This window comes from Bidens hawaiensis, unplaced genomic scaffold (genome assembly GCF_021521415.1).
Source record: "Bidens hawaiensis isolate Kalapana, Puna unplaced genomic scaffold, B.hawaiensis_p1.1 tig00002438_1, whole genome shotgun sequence".
NCBI lineage: Eukaryota > Viridiplantae > Streptophyta > Magnoliopsida > Asterales > Asteraceae > Bidens > Bidens hawaiensis.
The window spans coordinates 2,931,456-2,955,657 of NW_027491134.1; the positions used below are offsets into that span (position 1 = coordinate 2,931,456).

The following is a 24,202-nucleotide window of genomic DNA, read 5'->3' on the forward strand; positions in this document are numbered from 1 at the left end:
TGGGAGCTTAAGGACACGTAGGAAGTTCTTTATTTTGGACCTAGATTAAAATGTATCAAGACAAGTTTTTGCTGTTCGAATATTTTGATTTATAATATATTGATTTAAGTTGGTTTATTTATATCTTATGTATACGTTGCGCTTGCGTGAATGAATATATTTATTAAATATTGACACCCAATAGTGTCACGAGTAATGAAACAATATGTGGCGCCCCGATGTATAATCCGCCTTTGGTCGGGGTGTTACATGTTAACTCCCTCATTCGTATGAACAGTACACGAATGAGTCTTCATACGTTAAACATCTCATTCGTATGAACAATGTACGAATGAAGTCCACATTCGTTAAATTCCAACGAATGTACTCATTCGTAAATCCTCCGTAATGAATGAGTTTAAAATTAACGAATGGGTTGTTATCAATTACTGTAGACGCCGGATAAGCGCGAATGGCCGGAAAATTCCGTTATCTTCATCGGAAAAATGGTTATTACGCTGGAAAACGCATATCTTCAAGTTCCTTTCATGGCAGAATCATCAAACCTTCATAATTTACCACCAAAATACATCCGTATGCTTGAATTTTGATAGAGAGCACGAATTTATCAATCAATTCATTATTTAAGCACTGAATCTGGTCTAATTAGAATCAAACCATAACTTAATCATCCATGGTGAATTCTTCAATTCATCATGATTAACCATCAGATTATCACTAAAGACTCGGATTTCAATCACGAACATGAATTCATCATCAAATTCATCAATCAATTCATGAATCTAGTCCAATCCAATACAACTCGATGAACACGAAGAACACGTATCACGAGCAATCGTCGGCTCTGATACCAATTGAGAAAATGTTCTTACAAGCCAAGATCTAGTCGCAAATCGATACATTAAGTCGTGTTCTATACGTTAAACATTGATACATTAATATGATGGATGAATACATTAGGTGAGGAGAGAATCCGGCAGCATAACATTACAATGGATAAATATGGCACAGATTTCTATGCAAGTATACTATGGAAGGCCTATTTATAGGCATGGACTCATTCGTTATATTGTATTAACGAATGAGGCCTCGCATTCGTTAACTGTACTAACGAATAAGTTATTCCATAGCCCATTCGCTAAACAACCTTAGAGAATGGGTATACCTTAATGAATGAGCCACCATTCGTTACACTACAGTAACGAATGGGCTCCTACATTGACGAATATGCATAGTCTTTAACGAATGAGGCCCATCCGCTAAACATCCTTAGCGAATGTGCCTTTATACATTAATATAAAGACTAAACTACCCATAGCCTATTCGAACAGCTGCGGACACCAAATCCGTGCACTTACACGATGTTTACCCAAATGCAATATTAGATTCAGAGAGATGAAGTCAATTATTTGAACAACAATAAGCTGCATAAAGGCACTAATATTATTGAGTTAGCTTAACAAAATCAATATTTTGTCACAGGAAATATGTGTTTACCTTTTGATCAAACGTTCTAGTCACAATATTATATACATGTCATATCTACTAATACCTTGCATGTCATACTACACTAACAGTCTGTGTTGTCAATAATCGAAAGAAACTAGGCTTTTTTCCCACTATCAACAAACTTGTCATAAACATCTAAACATACACAAATAAATTGTAAGGCCCCGAACCCGGTGGCCCTACTTTAGCGTCGGATTTACTCATAAACACAGTTCTTCAAATCAGAGTTTATTAAAACTTTTCGCGGAATATAAAACATCAATCATTTGTTACAAAACATTAAATCTTTTCTTTGATACCATAACACAAAACTTTATATTTAAAACATCTTTACTTCTTTCTTCAGATGCCAGCCGTTCAATCCATGCCGTGTGTCATCCTCATGCTAACTCTATAATCAGCTCACCTGCGTGCATACTAAAAGTCAGCTACGCTGAGTGAGTTCTAGTTAATCGAACGCCATACAATACATACACATACACACATTTCCGTAGATACATATCCATACTTCACTAGTTACCCTTCTGTTCTACATACATACTTGCTACCATACATATATACATATCTACAATCACTAACCTCAGTCTACCGAGAGTACGTTCATAGTTCACCGTCTATACCTGTACTCAAGGTCGTGAACACGTACAAGGTTCGCAGTCCTTACCTATGTTCACCATTTATGGTACGTACAAGGATCGCGGTCCTTCCCTATACCATAGTACATCCACAAAACGTACAAGGTTCGCAGTCCTTCCCTATGTTGCAACCTAATTCATAGCACGTACGAGGTTCGCAGTCCTCCCCTCTGCTACAAAATCAGCACGTATAAGGTTCACAGTCCTTTCCTATGCTGAAATACATCCACAACACGTACAAGGTTCGCAGTCCTTCCCTATGTTGCAACCTAATTCATAGCACGTACGAGGTTCGCAGTCCTCCCCTATGCTACAAATACAGCACGTATAAGGTTCACAGTCCTTTCCTATGCTGAAATACATCCACAACACGTACAAGGTTCGCAGTCCTTCCCTATATTGCAACCTAATTCATAGCACGTACGAGGTTCGCAGTCCTCCCCTATGCTACAAATACAGCACGTATAAGGTTCACAGTCCTTTCCTATGCTGACGCCTATCTACATTACGTATAAGGTTCGCAGTCCTTATCTACGTTTACATATATCATCTACTTCACGTATAAGGCTCGCAGTCCTTAACTACGCCATTACAAGCCGAGTCTATGTCCGACAGAAGCTAGAGGGATTTGCCATCCTAACTTACTATGTCGAACGTAGAACTCACATGCCATTCGTGTACCTATATACACATACTTACATTATAACATAAGAACACTCTAGGCATTCTTTACCTCATTCATTTAACAACCATACCCCTTGTCGTTACGTGCAATATCCGAAGATCGTTCACGCCCCGACAAGTATTCATTTGAAATATTCATACATCTTCGATATATAATATTCGTACCTTTATTTTTAACCTGACAGTACGCGCAATATCCGAAGATCGTTCGCGTACCGACAAACAATCATTCATATCTATCACACATATGACATACACTTATCACTTAGGATAAATGTATTAACAACACATCGAGTATGCACACAGCCCCGAAAACATAACAAGGAATGGGGCTAGAAACTCACCTGAACACGGTTACGTTCACCGTTAATCGTAATCCCTTTCTTCAGCTGTGCACGGCTGACTGTATAACAAGTACACGTATCAAACAACTATCACTACTCATATCATCTTTCCAGTCTTAACTACTACCCACAACGAACGGGGGTCCGGGGGCAGCGCCCCTGGCAGAGGGGTCTAGGGGCGGCAGCCCCTAGCAGGGTCCAAGGGGCAGAGCCCCTGGCTGGGGTCGAGCTGCCAGGTCAGCTTGGAAAAATTTTATTTCCATTAACTGTCTTAACACATGTTTCATTAGATTTTTAATTTATTTTCTAATCGAACTTGACTTTAGGCGAAGTTAACCCTCGGGCGAACTTAGCTCTAGGCGAAGTTACCAGCTAGGCGAACTTAGCTTTACAGCGAAGTTGCCATCAGGCGAACTTGGCTTCAGGCGAAGTTTTCATCAGGCGAACTTGGCCTCAGGCGAAGTTACCAGTTAGGCGAACTTAACTTTACAGCGAAGTTGCCATCAGGCGAACTTAGCTTGCAGGCGAAGTTCATCAGGCGAACTTAGCTTGCAGGCGAAGTTCATCGCTTTGAAGGCGAAGTTGCCCAGTTGCAGGCGAAGTTGTCCAGATCAGCCGCTGTTCGGTTTCTGTCCAGCATTTTGAGCGATTTTAACACCCTTGCTATGGTTCAATATCACCCACTACGCTTCCCGGCCATTTTCGGTCGCTTATACACTAAAAAGCTTGGATCTTTAAACTTCAAAGATCAAGAATCATACCTTTTTGAGCTTGTTTGGATCTCGTTTAACTTGTTAACACACTAATCGCTCTCTCTCTCTCTCTCTCTCTCTCGGATCTGTCCGTTCCTCTCCTCGGCCCGGCGGCGGTGTAGATGGTGTGTGTGTTTTTGGAGTGTGTGTGTAGAAAGTAAGGAAATGAAAATATTTTTGGGTTTAGGGGATATTTATATCCCTGAAATCCCATGGACCTAAGGCCCATTCTCATTTAACCCGTCTCCATTAATCCAACACTAGCCCGACTCATACCAACTCCTACTCTATTATTTATTTCCTGACAACCCGAGTAATTTTCCCTCTATTAGTAAGTAATATAATTAATATCACTTTGAAATTTCGGGATGTTACATAAATAAATATATACATTATATGTAAGCACATAGTATGTAAAAATGAGAAAATTAATCAAACTCACAATGTCTAAGCCATATGCTAGCATGTATATTCATACTTATAGTATATTCATATATTCTTATATTATTAGTTAATAAAGATGAATACAAGACATATACAATCATGTTTGCAATAGCTTTTGAGATGGATTGAAAAGGAATGGTGTGTTACTGCAAACATATATAGGAGGTAAAAAAAGTACATTTTGCGAAAGTTTGATTAATATGGAAAGTATTAACAATATTTTTTCATTCTATTCATAAAAGTTGTAGTTGTATTATGCGCAAATATATCATTTGTAAAGTAAATTGGTCCGAGATTTAAGCCATATTAAGTGAAAGTTGAAAAATGATTGTATTTCTTAAATAGATATAAAAAACATTTGAAAATGTCAAACCAATATTTTAATATAATGATGTTTTAAAGCAAAATAGTCCATCTAATAACTTACAATTAGTGATAGATAGATATCCTAATCATTAACATTAATAACATTAATATATGGATTAAAAAGGGTGGTAATAAAAAAAATATTATTTACTTTTTAATTATTTAATTACCAAAAAAATTTGAGAAGCTTTAGTATGTATGGAAACTATAGTGATTAACCAATAGAAATATCACATTTGTCTAAAAAGCTTATTACTTTAATAGTATATATGTATATATAAGTGGGGAGATTTATTTTGAGAACCACTTTAAGTTTTAAGAACTCGAAAGAACTCAATGTAACAATTTTTTTTAATTTTTTTACATATACGTAATATATGTATGTTGCATGTACGTAAAAAAATTACAGAATTTTTTACGCACCGAATCGACTTATTACATAGGTGTAACGGTCGTTTAAATTAGTGTAACCACTTAGTGTAACCACTGTGAATCTTTATTCTCCCTCATACTTTAATTTTTTAATCACATTTAATCTCAACCACATAATTTAATCTATTTAATTAAATGTGTGATCAAGAATGAAGTTCTTAAAACTCAACAAGGTTCTCAAATTATCCCTCCCGGCCCTCCCCTATATATATACATACATACATACATATATATATATATATGAGATCAAATGAAAACTCATCTTAAAAAGAAAACTTAAAAACTCTTAAAGAATTATTTTTAACTTTAAAAAAAAAATTGTAGTTTATTTTTTTCCATTATTCTTATATGCTAGCGCTGTTATTGTTTCAAAAAAAAAATGTCGGTAACCTCGTCGGTTTAGTGCACGTGTGTAACAGTGTGCATTGCATATATGCAAAAGTGTTGTATTGCATAGAATACAACACTATTGCACGTATTTGATATACACTACTGTATATATGCAATATGAGACTAATACGCACATCGAATACATATTAGTACGCATGTGTAATACAGCATTAACGCACATGTGCACTACATCAACTTTTATTTTTTACTACATAATTGTTTCTTAATTATAAATAATATCTTTAAAGAAAATCGGATATTGATTTTTAGTATATCCCTATTTTATAGGATTTTCATATTAAATTATTTGATGAGATTAATTTAAATATAATGAGATGTTATAACCCGTTTAAGAGCTATCTGGGTTTGGTGAGACCCATACCCGTGAATTCGGGTCAAATGTATGAGAAACCTTCATTTACAAAGAAAGCAATCTGGTGGCTTAAGAGAATTTAAGAATGTTTCGTATATATATATATGTATGCATATATATATATGTGTGTGTGTGTGTGTGATTAGTATCATTACAGAACTCTTAAATTATTTAAGAACTTGAAATAACTCTTAATAACTAACGTTTTTATAAACTTTTTTTGTATATTAACGTTATTTAATTGTAGTTTTATCACTTTTTATATCTATATTTATAATTACAATTATTAACATTAGTTTTTACACATATCTAAATTTTTTATACATATATGTAAGTTTGTTATTACATAAATTTTACACATATGTAAACTTGTAATTTATATATGTAATCAAAAATTTATATATAAAATATGGTAAAACAAGTCTTAAACAATGTTAATATATGAAAAAAATCTAAAAAATGTTTGGTTGTAATGAATTCCTAGAAGTTCTTAACTTTTTTAAAGTTCTGAAATGATACTAATCCTATATATATATATATATATATATCTACCTATTCTAATAAAGTAAAATAATTGTGGACATTTGTCATGTTTTAGTTAATTCTTATAATTTTTTCCCTCCAAAACTAATATACCCTAATATATATGTAATAAATCAATAATTATTCACTTTCCCTTTACACTATATTTATATAATATGTATATATTTTTATAAATATAAATATTAACATATTATTTTACTATATATTTAAAAATACTTGGTGAATTCCAAAAATTAACAACAAATCATGTTTCTCAAATGAAAATTGTTTTCGTTTTTTTTTGTGGAACTTAAATTTGATTTTTATGAGTCAAAAGTTGGTAAATATATTGTTTGGCACAAGTTAACTATATTTTGGTCAAAATTTGTTACGGGTCAAAAATAAAAATTTTGAGTATTTTTAAAAGTTTGAGAATGCAAAATAGATTTATCATCAAATTTGTTATGGGTTCAAAGTGTTGACTTTAAAATATTAAAAGTATGAAAGTTAGAATTTTACACATGATTCTGGTTTCAAATTTATTGTTAAGGGCATTTTTTTGAAATAATCAAAAGGTTTGGGATTTGGCAAACTGACTACTTTTCCCTCAGCTATTAAAATTTAAGAAAAGATTGCGAATACATTCGACATGCCACCCACATGCCTATTAATGCATAACTTTTGTCAAATTTGAAATATTTATATCAACACTAATTTTTCCTTCAATGATGATCAGAACGTTGTATGGGAAGCATGTCATGCAAAACTATACTCAAATGAAACAAAATATTCACAATATTGAATGGATTAACATGTTATTTTTTATGTTGTTATTATGACAAAGTCGAGAAGCCCTCTGAAACTTATCAAAATCTTTTTCATGGTGTAGCTCAGAAAAACATAATTTTTGAAGAACATCCATTGTTACAATTCTACTTTTGTATTTGATGTGTGGTAAATTAATAAATATAACAATACAGGTAACACCCATTTTGTATTTAAGCTGAGTGATTAGAACTACTATCGTATGAGAAGTCTTATTTCTGAAATTGGTTCCTAACCAAAATTCTTTCAATTATACATATATGATACCGAGAATGAATTTTTCAATACAAAGAAGCATTCTCGGGTACGTTTTTGCACGGACATTTTTTTATTAAGTTCATTTTAAAAAATCATTGTACGATATAAATAAAATCAGTTTATGTACACATTGTATAGATACAAGCATAGATGTAATACATTTTTTTCATATACGCTATGTAATTATTTGCTTTACTTATAATTTATAATTTGAATTATCCCGTGTGTTACACGGACTCTAAAACTAGTATATATATATGGTTAGGTTAAAATAAAAACCCACTTGAGTTGTGAAAACTCTAGAAATCCATTCTCAACCACATGTTTTTAATTAAAGATTAAATCTTGTGGTCCATAATTAAAGTTAATAAAAAATGTTAACATAAATATAACTTTTTCTCTCTCCTAAAAACATATAAAAAAATTAGTAAAAAAATGTTAAAAAGTAGCAAAACAATTTTTTTTTAATGTTTCGATGTTTTGTATTAAATGTTACAACATATATTACATGTAACAAAAAAAACGATGTTACATAGGGCTTTCGCGGGTTTTCACAGCTCAAATGGGTTTTCATTCTATACTTTGCCTATATATATATATATAGGGGTGGGATCAAGAGAAAACTCATATTTAAAGAGAAAACTTAAAAACTCCTAAAGAATTATTTTTAATTAAAAATAAAAAAAATTTCAAAATTCTGTTTTTGCCATTATTCTTATATTTTCTTACCATTCACTCGAAAAAAATAAAAAAATAAAAAAAAAACCGTTGTAATGCACATAGATATTACTGTGCGATACCGTTGTATCACACATGTGTATTACTATTTATTTTTAAGTTCAATATTGTTTAATTGTATATATTCAATATTTGTGTATTGTATATGCTTAGTAGTGTTGTATTATATGGAAAAAAATAATAATAAAATAAAAGTCGATATAGTGCACATGTGCGTATTAGTCTTATATTACACATATACAATAGTGTGTATCAAATATGTGCAATGGTGTTGTATTCTATGCAATACAACACTTTTGCATATATGCAATGCACACTATTACACATGTGCACTACGCCGACAAGATTGCCGACAATTATTTATTTATTTATTATTTTTTAACCAATAACAACATATAAGAATAATGGAAAAAAAAGAAACTTCAAAAAAAAAATTAAAAAAAAGTTAAAAATAGTTTTTTAGGAGTTTTTAAGTTTTATTTTTAAGAGAAGTTTTCACTTGATCCCACTCTCTACATATATATATATATGTGTGTGTGTGTGTGTGTGTGTGTGTGTGTGTGTGTTGAGAGAGAGATAGAGAGAATCAAGAGAAAACTCATCGTTAAAGAGAAAACTTAAAAACTGCCAAAGAATTATTTTTAATTAAAAATAAAAAGTATTTTCAAAATTTCGTTTCTTCCATTCTTCTTATATTTTGTTACTCTTCACCGGAAAAAAAATAAAAAAAAAGACGCTGTAATGCACATACGTATTACCGTGCGATACCGTTATATTACGCATGTGTAATACTGTGTATTTTTATGTTCAAAAGTTTAGTTGCATATATTCAATCTTTGTGTATTATTTATGTGCACTAGTGTTCTTATATTTTGTCACTCTTCACCGGAAAAAAAAATAAAAAAAAGACGCTGTAATGCACATACGTATTACCGTGCGATACCGTTATATTACACATGTGTAATACTGTGTATTTTTATGTTCAAAAGTGTTTAGTTGCATATATTCAATATTTGTGTATTGTTTACGTGCACTAGGGTTGTATTTTATACAAAAAATAAATAAAAGTCGATGTAGTACATGTGCATTAGTTTTGTATTATACATACGTATTACTGTATGTTCGATGTGTACATTAGTCTTTTATTAATTACATATATAAAATAGTGTGTATCAAATATGTGTAATAGTTTGGGATTGCTTATTTTCACCAACTTATAACCTATTAACTTTTTGAAAAGTAATAAGGTGTTTGAGATTGTTTATATTATGAGAGGAAAAGTTACATAAGTTACACTTTCGTAACTTATTAATTTAATGAAAAGCTATAAGTAGTTAAAACAAGGAATCATGAGAGGCCCCACCTAAATAAGGAATCATAAAGAATCCAAGGAGAATGTTCATATACATTTTAATCTTAACATAAGAACGTAGGAAATGATATCAATTTATAAAAAAAAAATGAAAACGTAAGAAACAATACCAACTACAATACCAATCTACATAAACAATGATCTATAATAACAAAGAAAAAAAACCTAAAAATTAAAACAAAAGAATCAATATCAATAACAAAATAATAACAGCAAAAGAAAACATTTAATAATAACAACAAAATATAAATCAGTAAGCACTTATGACGTCTTATAATAAAAAATTAACTAACGCAAACAAAAATTAACAACAAACACCTATAAAAATAAACCTAATAATAACACTAACTTGATTTGTGTTTATGAAATACATAGCACCCCATAAATAAGCGGACCTTCCCTCTCACCAGCCACCTCACCACAACTTTACCCTTCAATTCCAAATTTTCGAAAGCGGGAAACTAAAATTAAAATTAACTTGCCCGGAATCATGAGAGGCCCCACCGGCCGCCGCCCTCAACAGCCACCCACCGCCGCCCCTCCCACACCAATCGACCCCTGGCAGTTCTCCGCCGGAGGCCGTCGAGACTCCGACGCAAGCTTCTGCAGCAGCCGTCCCTCCTCCGCCGGCCACCACCGCAACGCCTCCGCCATCACCGAACGCTCCTACCAAAGCCACGCCGTGAACACCATCAACTCCTACCTCGCCGCATCCTCTTTCCCAGTCCAATTCAAACTCAAACCCTTGCCTTCCAACAAGGACATCACCGAAACCCTCAAATTCGTCCTCACGCGCCTCGACTACCCGCCCGGTAATAAGATTGAGGACGATCTCTTCGCCGTCTTGAAATACCTCAATTGCCCCGTTAAGATGAACAAGTCAGCCTTGAAAGCCCCCGGAACGCCTCACTCGTTCCCTAGTGTCCTCGCTGTGCTGCATTGGCTTGTGCAGGCTGCCATCTACAACGACCACTTTGCGAATTCGACTCAGTCGCAGTCCGTTTATGCGGATGGGATGTTCAACTATAATTTGAATTGTTACTTGCATTATATTAGGGGAGATGATGATGCTGTCGAACGCGAAGATGAAAATTTCATGGGGAAGTTACAACAGGTATTGTTTATTTAGTGTAATTAGTAGTTTCATTATTGTTAATTTTATTATTCATATATTTAGTGTAATTAGTTGATTCTTTTGAAAGGAGCTGATTAGAAACAAGGGTTATAGGAAATTATACGTCCTGTTTGTGGTGCGTATATGTATGGACCATTGGGTGGGCAAACCACAAAAGTGAAGTTGCTCTAATTTTGACGTTATTTTACTAATTTCGTGAAAATAGTGTTAAAAGTGGCGAAAGGTTTATCAGGCATCATGTGGTAGCATTGATAGCCGAAAGACAATGGTACATTCACCAATCGGCTGGGGTCCTGATGGTTGAGTGTTATGTGCCTTATGTCCAAGGCTTGATGCAAAACCACTATCGAGCCAAGGGTCTCACTGGAAGCAGCCTCTCTATTCGTATGGAGTAGAGGTAAGGCCGTCTACGTCTTACCCTCCTCAGACCCTACCATAGCTTTGCTATTGGTGGGATATACTGAGTACGATGATGATGATGATGATATTTAGTGTAATTAGTTGTTTTGAATTCGAATCTAGCTCGTAATTTGATTGATACAAGTATTTGTAATTCGATTCGTTGAACACCCATAGTCAAAATTGTGTTTAATATGAATTTCTGATAATAGGAGAAGAATTCGCTGTTGGAGGATGTGAACGTGTTATCAGCACAAGCTAAGGATTTGGAGGTCAACCTTGAGGTTATGAAGAGCGCGCCGTCTTTGAAGGAGTCAAGGGAAAATGTAAAAAATGAGTCAGAAAAGGATATTGACAAGTTTAATAATTTGATCGATCGGTTGCAGCAGATGGATGCTAAGATGCAAATGGAATTGGAGGAAAAAGAGAAGGAATTGAGGTTAAAAGTGGATGAGAGGAATAAGATTTGTGAGGAGAATGAGGAGTTGAAGAAGAAGGTGGAAGAACAGGCGATTAATATGCGGGATGCGGAGAGGATGAAGAGGGAGTTGCAGTTGGTGGAGAGAGATATAGCAGATGCTGAGATTGAGAGGAGCAAGTGGGAAGACAAGTGTTGGGATATTAATGCTGTTATTGGATCAAAGTTTAAGGAGCTCGAGGCACTTCAGACCGAATGTAACCAAGCTATCAGAAGGTACCTTTTATTTCATGTAAATATTAGTATTTTTTATACTGGTATATGATTGACAGTGTAATTGATGATATTTTAGGTTGAAGTTTGGAAATGATATTCAGTATGAGTTGAATACAAAGGGTACAACACCTGCAGAGGTGCTTGGGATGGATTACAAATCAAGACTGGATCCTGTACTAAGCTCCTCGTCTGATGAAGTAAAGAGAAGCTCAATGGAAAATCTTGAAACTTTGATGTCTCTCCAGCAACAGTCCCGTGACATTGCTGCAAAGGTCGATGCAAAAAGGAATCGTATCGCGTTACTTCAATCACGAATTGATGAAGTAAGTCTCGTTTACCTCTATCTCCCTAAATGCGTGTATTTTCTTGCAAAAGCTTATGCACACATCTTAGTCATTTTTGTAATTCCATAATTATGATAAGTATGTAGCTAGAAATAAAGGTTAGGTTCTATTTAATAAAACTGAAAGAATACACACACACCAAAAAAAAAAAAAGTTAGAACACATCTCAACTTTCAGGAGAACAAGACCATTAATCTGTCATCCAGTCAGCTCATTTTTCTGGTTGACTTTTGACTTGAAACCTAATATCTTATGTTAAACATGTACACAACACTTTATAATGACTAAACCAACAATTGCCATTAGTAGTACTATCCACTAATTGTAAACTTCAACCTAGTTTTTCACAAATACCAATCTATTCCTACTTGACCCAAAGTTAAAATGTTTTTGACTTATAAAATCAAAGGTGGACTTTACTTTGAAACTAGACTTGATTATCAACAATATATATACACCTTAGGTAATAGTAGCTTATAGCTTTAGACAATTTGTCAAGTATACATGTCTTTGAGATATTCGCCTGAAATTCTGCACTCAAATGTTGTTTCTAGTAAATTCTAGAATGTATATTTGTCAAAATGGTTAATCTTTGCTTTTATTAGTCAAATTGGAGGATTATGGATGACACGTTATAAAACAAAATGAAGTTACATTAGCAACTCAGGAAATCACAGATCCAGCTTAAAGACTTTGACTTTTAAAGTCTGAACATCTCTGATTTCATCTCACATTCAAATATGTCTCAAATGCTCTCACCTAAATTTCTCAATTCTCATGAATCTTTAGGGGGGGCGTTTGACATTGTGTTTTAATAACGTTATGTTGCATTTGGCATTTGGCCTAATGCCCCTCAAACTCAAGAAACTAATATATAGGAGCCGGACTCAACTCACTTGTAATCCATTCCCCTAAACACACACATTTCACAACCAATTAGTACTAGCAATCATGAACATCTAATCATTTTAAAACTAAGAGTCTGGGGCAACTTCATAGAATAGTAACCAGCTTTCAAAAGTGTTCTAATTAGGTCACTCAACTTTAAAAATTGTTTCAATTAAGTCACTCAACTTTCATGTTTGATTAAATTAAAGGTTTTAACATGTTTTTTTAACCTTTTTCTTTTTTGTTTCACATAGGAAATCTTTTTATCTTTTTCTTGAAGTTGACGTTGAGTGGCGGCGTGAATTTAATTTTTTATTTTTAAATTTTAATATAATTAACGTTTTTTAAAATTTTTTAAATTTAACTACATATATTGCAAATTCCGACCCCCACATCTAATCCTTCATTTCTTTCTTGAAGCACAAAAAAATCGGTGAGACTTGATTTGAAGATTTGGTGACCCGATTTGAGGAAAATATGCATCAGTGACCTAATTGGAAGTTGGAACACTTTTGAAAGTTGGTTACTATTCTATGAGATTTTCCCTTTCTCTTTCTTACAAAATGATAGTGTTATTAAATTTAGTTTTTTACATTCATAATTCTATTATAGAGTTAAACAAGCATATAAATATGTTAATATTGTTTTTGTCTATTTGACTGGTGTGGCAGATGTGAGTAGGCTTTTCTTTCATGTCTTTTAACACAGCATGCGAAGTAAAATAGTGTTTAGGTATAATGTTGCCATGCTGGAATTCCATAGTTTATAATTATTAGGTGCCTAAATACCTGCTTTAGTTTTTTCATAACTAAAAGGTTTGCTACGCTATTATTAGCTAGTGTTTTGGTAAATAGATAGATAGTTTTGCACAATCAATCATTTATTATTGTTTAAAATTTAAATGATGTCATGCTGATTATTTGACCAGGTGGATCATCAGTTAAACTCGATAAAGAATGAAACACAAGATTACACCTCCAGATGTGCAATGGAGGCTAGGCAGTTGGTTCACAACTTTGAGGTCGAGTCTAGTAAAGTTGACCTTGTTGAAAAAGAAGCTCGTGAATTTGTTGAGGTACCATTTTTATAAGTATAAGTTCAATTCTAAACCAAATTTAATCATTTTTCTTGACCAAACTAAACATGGCGGCAAAATGAGTGGTTTCAGTCAAGTTGGGTAACGGGTCAAAAACGGGTAATATATTTGGTTCGGATTGGGCTTAAAACACTTTTATCCAAATTTCATTTTTGTTTGTTAAATGACTAGTTTGCCAATTATGATCAAATATTATATTTATTTCAACAGTTTTTTAATCTTTTATTGAATAAAATGATTTTAGTGTTTTAATAAACTATTTTATAATTTGTTGTGACTGAGTTGGATAAATACATAAAATCTCTATTTTACCTTTTTCTTTTTCAAAAAATCTCATTTTTAATGAAATTTTTATAAAACAAATTTATTTTTGTAGAAACTCATATGGCAACTTTAAAATCTCTGGTTTTCTAATCCGTTGTTCTGTATTTTGACAATATTATATTATTTCAACAATTATTAAATCTTTTATTCATCAATATTATTTACGCTTTTTGAAAACTATTTTATTATTTGCTTGTGATTGAGTTTGGTAAAATTTGAAATCTTTATTTTACCATATTTCTTTTTTCAAAAAACTCAATTATGGACTTTCCAAATAAGGAATTTAGTATTAGAAATTCGTTGAAAAATTTTAAACTTGTTTTACTAATTTGTTCTTAGGTGTTTTGACAGAGTTTCTTAAAATCAAATATTTTACCAAAACATTTTCTAGCATGCAAAGATTTCATATTTTCAACCATGCAAAGATAAATGTTAAATAAATTTGTGCATTTTTTAGACATGACTATAAGCTGTTATTATTGATTGTTTATATTGTGATACAAGTAACTAACTTTTATGTGTGTACTTGTGCAGAGTTCGAAGGCGAAGTTGCATGAGACAACTATGCAATGTGAAAAGGAAGTTGAGATGTGTGCACGCGAGCTGTTGGCATTGATTGATATGGTATCGAAGCACAAAGAGTTTACTTCATGTAAAATATCAGAAATGAACAATGCGGTTTCAGAAACGGTTGCTGCTGTAGCACAAGTTCATAAGGACGCCTCAACATCCTCTCTTGGATTTAGTCCTTTCTAACACTAACATGTTGTATTTCGTTGTATTTCAAAGCATGTGTTTGATTCTCTCGTGTTATTGGTTTCCCTCATACATGGTTTAAGGTTGATGTTCGGTTTCCCCAAACTTTTGTTCTTGTCGACATAGTTTTAAATTCTATTTCAATCTGTCTAATCCTATCATAAAACATAAGGTTAACTGCGCATTTACATTATAATGATACATGCTTGCTAGTAATTTGAAGTCCTCTGGAAATTTTAATTCCTAAATACATTCACACCATTCAGGAACAAAAGAACTTTCTAAACATATGTAAAAACTGCTAATATATTTTTTGGCCCACAAAGAATCTCCTTAGTTGATAATCAACAAAACCTTTTGGTTTTAAAACATCATTTTTGGGTGCAAACGAGACGAGCTTGACTAGGTTTGAGTTACAGCTCGGCTCATTTCAATCTTTATACTTAAAGCTCGAGCTTGGCTAATGAGTAGTTTTTCAATCTCAAGCTTGATAAGTGAAGTTCAGGCTCGTTTAGAAAAGACAAAATGCCAAAATTAGACTAGAAGAGTTACATTCCCAAAATTAGACTTATTTTTGGTTTATCATATCTACTTACGACAATTGCCATCAACATCTTACCCTCCTCAGACCCTACCATAGCTTTGCTATTGGTGGGATATACTGAGTACGATGATGATGATGATATACTAAAAAGCAGAATAAGCACATCTTTTATAGACTAAACATAAAATGAAAAGTAATTTTTATTTTTTTCAATGTCAATTTCTAACAAGGTGTAAGATTCTTATTTTATTTTCTAGGGGTTTGTTTTAATCCATATACAGTTTTTATCAATTTGCAAACTTAAATATCCTTTAAGAATATATTTTTAGTATAAAAACGCATTGTCAAACATCAAATTGGTACAGCAACTAGTTCTTTGCTTGAGTAATGTCACCCTTAGAGTATTTGACTCGATAAATACATCATCATGAGATGTGATGTTCATGTGATTTTGTCCATTAGAAACTTAACATGATTCATCTTCTCATAATGCCTTTGCTAATTAACATCTCTTTCTTTTCAAAAGACTGATACAACCATTCAAGGTCTTCAAGATTTCGAGGCGTTCAAAACAAGTAGTTAAAAATGGCCTTTACATAAAAAGAGTTCCCAAAAGATCGACGATAGTTGTAACACATCAGCATAGACTTTATTAGAATTGTTTAATGTTTAATAGACTTGTTCAAAATTTTTTGGTTCTTACTGATTTCTTTTCAGCCAACTAAGATTAAAAATAATTATATATGTAATCTTTGTTTAAAAATTTGGGCCCTTACCGAGATCGTGTCCTAGACGCCGATCAGGTCCTACATGGGGCCTGACCGGCCCTACATGGGGTCAGGTCCTATATGGGTCTGAGACGACCCTGTAAACTATTCAAATCATTGACCCTCAGTTGACTAGTTTTAGTTTTAAACTAAAAAACAAATTCATGAGAAAGTAAATAGTCAAAATGAAAATAAAAGTTCAAAAATATTTGCAGATTTGGATCATCTGATATCTAAGAGATTCTTAACAACTTATGTTCACCCTCTATACTTGTCCACAAAATTCTTGCTTGACACATGATCAACTATTGAACTACACTTGTCAGCAAACCATGATTAAAAAGGTAACAATGCCAGTATGCCACATAATAATACAATGACTGTATAAGAAAAGCCACTTTAGGATTATTTCTTTTGTGTATGCTATCTTTATATCTCTTCAAAAGAAAATGCACTAAAATGTTATTTACACTTGATCTTACAACACTGATCTACCTATGACTACAAAACTTACAAAAACACCATGAAACTTACATTATTAGACCGCGTATGCCACCACAAAGTGGAGAAACCGGGCTTGAGTTCGTGGAAATCGGTGTCTGCATAAATGGGTGGTCCAATAATTGGGCTGCAGTGGGCCGCTCGTTCGGGTTAACTTGTAAGCATGTAAGTATGAAATCACGGGCCTCAACCGACAATGTTTTAGGAATACTAGGGAGTTCACCGTTTCCTATTCTGAATAATGCTTGCATCTAACAAAACCAACGACGACTTAGTATCAAAATTAGTAAATATAAATTAATAAAATGATAAACATTATGTGTACCCCTTCTAAGTTGGAGTATGGAACTTGGCCCGTTAGCATCTCCAACACGGTGCAACCGAGGCTCCATATATCAGCTGCGGGCCCATACCCCTTGTTCTTCCTGTTATTAACAACCTCGGGTGCCATCCAATATGGAGTCCCCTTGCAAGATTTGATGTCGTTTAATTTGGTTGCCTGTCGATACAGATGGAGTTAGTTTTTTTTTTTCAGATTGTAAAAGAAAAAGAAAACAGGTAAAGCAGCTGCTGCTACCTTTGCCAACCCAAAATCTGCAAGCTTCACAGACCCGCTCACATCAACCAATATATTAGCACATTTAATATCCCTGAAAGATGAATATGAATTGCTCATGAGACACTCCATGACTATATAATAATCAAACAGCTAAAGCTCACTAGATCCACCAATACCCTGTTGACCAAGGGGATTAGGTAAAACACAATTTGCACCGAAGGTGGCCTTCAAGTAGGGGTGTTTAATAAGCTCGTGGCTCGCTCGATAAAAGCTCGCTTGTAAATGAGCTGAGCTGAGCTGAGCCGAGCCGGAGCCAGGGCTGGCTTGGCTCATGGCTCGCTCGATTGGCTAGTTTTTGAAACAAACCCTAAATTTTAGTATATAATAATAAAAATAACAACAACAATAATAACAGCATATAAATCAAAAGAAACAAAAATAATACACATATTTAAACCTGCCGATCTTTAAAAGCATATAAAAAAACAATTATAAAACATATGTTACAAAATGCTCTAGTTCATAAGTTTTGTATTATGAGTATGTTAAAAAAATCTTCTTTTTTTTTTGTTTTTTTATGTATCAATATGTGCAAAAAAGAAAAAAAGTTAACTAGTCGAGCCGGCTTGTTTAAGTTCGAGCTTGAGCCTGATTCCAACCTGGCTTGGCTCGTTTACAGCCCTATCCTCAAGAGGGTAAAAGGCAGAAAACCAGATACCTCTGCTTAAGGGACTCCATCCCTTTAGGGCTGTTCATGAGCCAAGCCCAGGGGAGCTCAGGCTCAAGCTTGAACTTAAACGAGCCGATTTGGGCTAAGCTTATTTGTTTTAACAGGCTGAAAATTCAAGCTTGAGCTTGGCCCGTTTTAAGCTCGTTACTTTTTATTTTACTTTTTTTACAAATATAAAAAGACAAAAACAAATATTTGTTAACACGTGATACAGAATTTATGAACAAGAGAAGTATAACATATATGTATTAAGTTTGTTCTTTTAAAAGTTTCTTAAAGATCAAGATTCATATAATATGTATTATTTTTGTTATCTTTTCATATTTTTATATGTTATTATTATTACATATATTAAAAATTGGGGTATCATCCAAACGAGCCCACGAACTCGTTTTTGATCGAGCCATGAGCCGAGCCAACCTTGGCTCGGGCTCGGCTCGTTTAAAAGCGAGCTTTTTTTGATTGAACACCGAGCAAGCCACGAGCCATGAACTTTTTGAAACCAATAATTGCTTACCACTTTGCCACCCACCCCTTAATAGTTCAAACTGCTCAAAACTTTATAAATGAAAAGAACAGGAAAAACTGTTACGTGGCTCATGTAACCACTTCATATTAAAACTATTATATTTAAAAATTGTATACTTTTTCAAAGAAAAGAAGAAGAAAATAGCATTTCTTTAGTTTTGCTGTGAGGAGGGTGGGCTTAAAAAGAAGAAACAAATCTTTGTTTGTACCTATGAACCACGTTTCGGTCATGCAGATAAGTCAAACCACTCAAAATCTGCCTTGTGTATGTGGACACTTGGGAGTCCTGTAAGTGATACTTCTGATAAAGATTTGCTAATGAGCCTTTGGGAACAAGCTCAAGAAAGATATATAGTTTGCCATCATCCTGAAACACCATTTCATTACTCTTTTATCGCCTTATTATTATATGAAACCAGTTACGTGGACACACATGTGTGTGTATATACATATATAAGAGGAAATAACTAATCGTAGGATCTATTTTCACATTAAGAAGAATCATACCTTATCTGTCCCAAGATACCGAACTATGTTATCGTGTTGGAACTGACTTAATAAAAAGATCTCCTGAAACAATGAGCAACGTGATAAGTTGATAACATCTTAATGTTAATCAAAACAGAACTCGATCAACGATGAATGCGAGATTAATAATAATAAGATCACCTGTTCAAGTTGAAGAATGCTCTGCTTTCCTTGGCTTCCTTGATCAAGCAAAGAAACCTCCTTCACAGCAAAAAAGAACCCATATCTGCAAATCAAACAATATGATTGAAGATGATGACAGAAGTGGATCAAATCAAACAATTAGCCAAACCAAAACGAATCTGTGCTTTGGATCTTCATCGTTTTGCCATAAATAACTAAATATGATGTTTTGGCACAATGCAACTAGGCCGGGCAATTTTAACTCACCATCTCAAAAATGGATTGATCTGGGTGGTTTTTCAAAAAAATTGGGTTCATATGTGTGGCTGTTACTCATAGAACAAGTCCGAGTGGGTTGATTGAGACAACCGTTTATAATGATATGGGTCAGAATGAGTTGGTGTTATTTGTCAGGTGAGTGAAATTTTGTATTCTTTCTGTTAAATCAATGAATAAGTTGAGATAAAAGATATAAACTTTTGAAAATATCCAATGCCGCAACCCAGAAGCCGGAGCCGGACGCAAAACCCGGCGTCCGTATTGGATGCGCCATCTGGGCTGTTTCCAGGCCCGGTACGCGTAACCGGTATTTAAGCATGCTTAATCGACGCCACACACGTAACCTACGCCGAAAACCAAAAACAAAGTTGAAACGTACAATAATTTCAAAGGAACCCCGATTTGACTCCCAAACCTGTTCTATCCCTAAAACCGTTCCGACCCGACCCCTTTTAACCTGAACCCAAACCAAAGAGACATCTTTTTGAGGCGACCCTAACCCGTTCTACCTAATCCCATTTGCCAGTCAGTCCTAACCGTAACGTATATAAACGGGTAAAAAGTATATGAAGATGATGATAACTTACTCATTAAAGCCTTCATAAACAGTTCCAAAGGAGCCACTCCCAAGAAAATCCCCCTTCTGCCAGTTGCTGATACTACACCTAACCGACCCATTCGGCGAAACTAAATACTCCAATTCATCCTCTTCCTCTTCAACAACAACACTCGTACTCGCCGGAGCAAACCCCCGAATCAAATCCCAATTCGAACCCAAATCATCCACCATCACTACTGACATCACCGGCGGACGAGCAAGCACCGGCGGCGGCCGTACTCCCTTAATACCGCTCTTCCCCTCTTCCAAAACCCTAATTCCCCTGCTGACGTCATCGCCAACCCTAATAATCAAAGACTCGACTTTCTCCGGCGTAACAGAGCCCACCTCATCCAAACCCCTGCTGACAGAGCAACAGGCTTTATGGGCTTCCCACTCGGCCACCGGAATTGCAAAATCTTCCGTCCCGGAGAGACCTAAGGACCGGCAAACTGACTCCACCTCGCCGTCGGCGCCTTCAATCCGGTGACTGATTTGATCGGGGGTGTCGAGTCGTGATGAGGAAGAGAATGATGATGAGGTGGAGGCGTCGTAATCGACGTTTTTGAAGGCGTTTTTCCGTTCAAGTTTCCGGCTTGGTCGCTTCTGTTTCGTGAACATGTTTACGACGGATGGATGGATAACGTCTGCGCTTTTATGATTGACGCTTTTTTTAATAGTCAAAAGTGTATATATCCAAACGAAACTTACAGGAATAGTCCCTCTACTTTATAACTATCCATCCGTCCGTCTATTCTCCGTTATTAACACCGTTAGTTTTAAGAGACAATACAGTCTTTCACCCCTTAAAGCACCTCCTCCACCCTCCCACCGCCACCACCACTTCTAATCGCCTCCTTCGACCACTGACCACCGCCAACTGTCATTCAATTACCCCATACCAAACAGACCCCTAATATATAAAATACTAATATTTAGAGGATATTAATAATTTTCCTTCTTGTTTTTTGAAAGAATACAATTCAATCAATTTTGTAATTTCACAATATCTCATTCACTCTTTCTCCAAAACTCTCCTCAATAACTATTCGATGTGGAGCATGGGCTGGACATTTTAAGAAACGTAAATGAACCAACCACCACCGATCCTCAATAATTGTTCTATATTTGAACTGTTTAAACAATGCTACGATGGAGTAACAGTATACGATGTAGTTGTTGTGTCCATGTCAGATACAAAAAAAATTTGGTATTGCTAAAGACATTGTTATTGCTTTACCATGACATGATGGATTACAATTCAATTCTTTATGTGTGTCATTTTTTGTCATGAATTTTCGATCTTTGATTTGTCACATGGTGATTGGTGGAAACATGATTATTCTTCTTTGGCTACATTAGTCTTTGATTTTGAGCCAACTTAAGCTTTCAATGAGTCATAATTCAAACTCCAAATTTAGTTAAAGTTTTCAACGCGAATTGACTCATTTAGTTTTGGGTATAAGCTGAAGCTAGCTAGGGTATTCTAATAATTGAATCAATTAAGACTTTAAGATGTGAATTATTATAATGGAACAATTTATTAATTTAACGTAAAGTGGAGAATACTTGATATTCACATGCATGGTCATTCAACCTCAGAAATATTGCCGGTAATACTAAAATCGGCAATGTAAGGTGTAATCAAAATTTTACTTCATTAAAACAATAATCCGATTTTTATAACCCATTCGAAATAATAATATTTTTCTTTCATAAATTTCATTTATTATAAAATTTAGTTTTCTCTAATTACTTTAAATATAAATCTAAATATATATCTCTATATAATCAACCAATTAGTTTTTTTTTATAACTCACATTTCATTCATAAAAATGTAATGTTTATTACATCGAATACATAAAGTAATCGGACTATTGTCTTGATCAAAATTTAATATTTGGATTTATATTAAATATTAAAGATGACAAGCTATAAAGAAACTAAGAGTACCACTACTAAAACCGTAAGTATAGATTATTATTGTTGAATACCTATAAATTGGGTCGTTAAATTAAAAAACACACGAAATAACTTGGTGACTTACGAAAACATGGGTAACCTGTAGGGACTTGAATGCAAAAATTAATTCATACGAAAACCATGATGTTTGTTTAAGGTAAAACAACTGGCTTGAAAGCGACTAAAGTTTTTCTTCAAAAAATCAAGTAAAATAAGGAGGAGCTGCCACGTGGAGGCTGAGCCTAGTGGTTCAAGAATACTGCCAAATGCCAACAGCCAAAATATATATTTTTTACATTAGGCCATGTTTTGGGCTTTGTCGGCGTAGCCCGGTAATATTGGACACACACTAGGTAGATTAAAAAAATGCAATATGACTGGGCCGCCACTTTTACTCAAAACGTTATTTGAGAAAATCTGAATTTGAACCCAAACTAACTTGATCAAAGAAACCCAAATTCGAGAAAAATGCCAATTTGAACCTAAACCGAAGTAATTCAGGTTGGTTGTTAGATTTGATTTCTAGGTTTCAGGTCAACCTGAATAAACTATTTGTTTAAAAACATAATATTATTATTAGGTATGTATATCGTATACGGAACACTCTACACACTCCACTTGTTCATATTCTACCTATTGTAGTTGATTGATTAATATTTTTTATTTAGGGCTAATAACAACCGTAATCGAAGATTGTGTTGTTTTATCGAGTTATGTTTATTTATTATTTGGTTATTTACGTAACGAATAAAGAAGAATATGTTGCTTTAGTTTTCACGTTGTAGCTTTTCGTTACTTTTTTTTTTGTTTTCTTAGATACTCAAAACCTCTTAACCCAACCAAAAAAACCCGAACCCCTACAGTTTTTCTTTTTCTTTTTTAATTAGATCCACTAGGGCGGGAGCCCGTTGATTCTTTCGTTGACCAGGATCAATTGATCCAATACGATGTGTTCAAAGGCTTCTATCTTCGGAAGATCTATTCGGTGGATAGGTGATAGGAATTCGCTTCTCCATTAATTTTATATTTATAATAGAAAATTATTTTGATTTCATATCAAAAGTTATAGAAGTTGTATGGATTTTTATAAAATAAATACAATTGTTTTCGAAATTACGCAATTTCAAGATTGCTCCATGAGTGAATAGACTTTTTTTAAGTTTTAATAATGATTAAATATATGCTCAAACCTTAAATTGAATAATCTAAAGTATAAACTTCACACAAATCAAAGTGTTTTTATTTTGTGCTTAGATGACCATTTTTTTAACGACTAATTTGATCATTGAGGGACTACTGGTTTACCCATTCATCTCATTCCCCTAGTACCGAAAACCACCCTCAGAAAGAAACCCACAATAGATGAGATAGCCCATTGACCCAACCTAAAACCCCTTATTTTTTTGTCACATGTGGGACTTAAACCTGCTCATCTCCATTCCCTTTATAAACGAACACTTAAGTTAATGAATTATATATAGCTAAGAAAATATAATCATATATTATTTACAAATACAAATACACAATCAGTTAATTATTATATTTACAACAAACAAAACTTCAAGATGTATTTGTCAAAATAAAAGTTGTTGGTACAAAACATGAACATTACCAATTGGTTGTCTAAGGGGTGAGTCGAGCCATCTTTAGTTCATATCATACTGGAATAAAAAAAATTTTGAACGACAAACAAAATCATTTTATTAAAACATACCATCCAAGGTCACAAACAGACCAGCATAACAAGAGGCTAAAAAAAACATAGTTAAATACAACTACCTCCACTACACTGAAAATCTAAC

At 33.9% G+C, this 24,202-nt stretch overlaps 2 protein-coding genes across 2 annotated transcripts; one reads left to right on the top strand and one right to left on the bottom strand.

Moving 5' to 3' along the window:
- The first annotated feature begins 10,092 nt into the window (after positions 1 to 10,092).
- On the top strand, positions 10,093 to 15,280 carry LOC143619432 (kinetochore protein NDC80 homolog). Its single transcript, XM_077091365.1, has 5 exons — positions 10,093 to 10,758; positions 11,391 to 11,872; positions 11,949 to 12,195; positions 14,033 to 14,179; positions 15,059 to 15,280. The coding sequence occupies exons 1-5, from the start codon at positions 10,135 to 10,137 to the stop codon at positions 15,278 to 15,280; spliced, it is 1,722 nt and encodes a 573-aa protein (XP_076947480.1). The 5' UTR covers positions 10,093 to 10,134.
- A 1,723-nt stretch (positions 15,281 to 17,003) lies between these two features.
- Positions 17,004 to 21,058, bottom strand: LOC143619419 (mitogen-activated protein kinase kinase kinase 1-like). The gene is made up of 7 exons (XM_077091356.1): positions 20,427 to 21,058; positions 19,579 to 19,663; positions 19,417 to 19,479; positions 19,119 to 19,276; positions 17,670 to 17,742; positions 17,418 to 17,591; positions 17,004 to 17,343 (listed from the first exon to the last, which is right to left on the bottom strand). The coding sequence occupies exons 1-7, from the start codon at positions 21,056 to 21,058 to the stop codon at positions 17,122 to 17,124; spliced, it is 1,407 nt and encodes a 468-aa protein (XP_076947471.1). The 3' UTR covers positions 17,004 to 17,121.
- Positions 21,059 to 24,202: the final 3,144 nt, after the last annotated feature.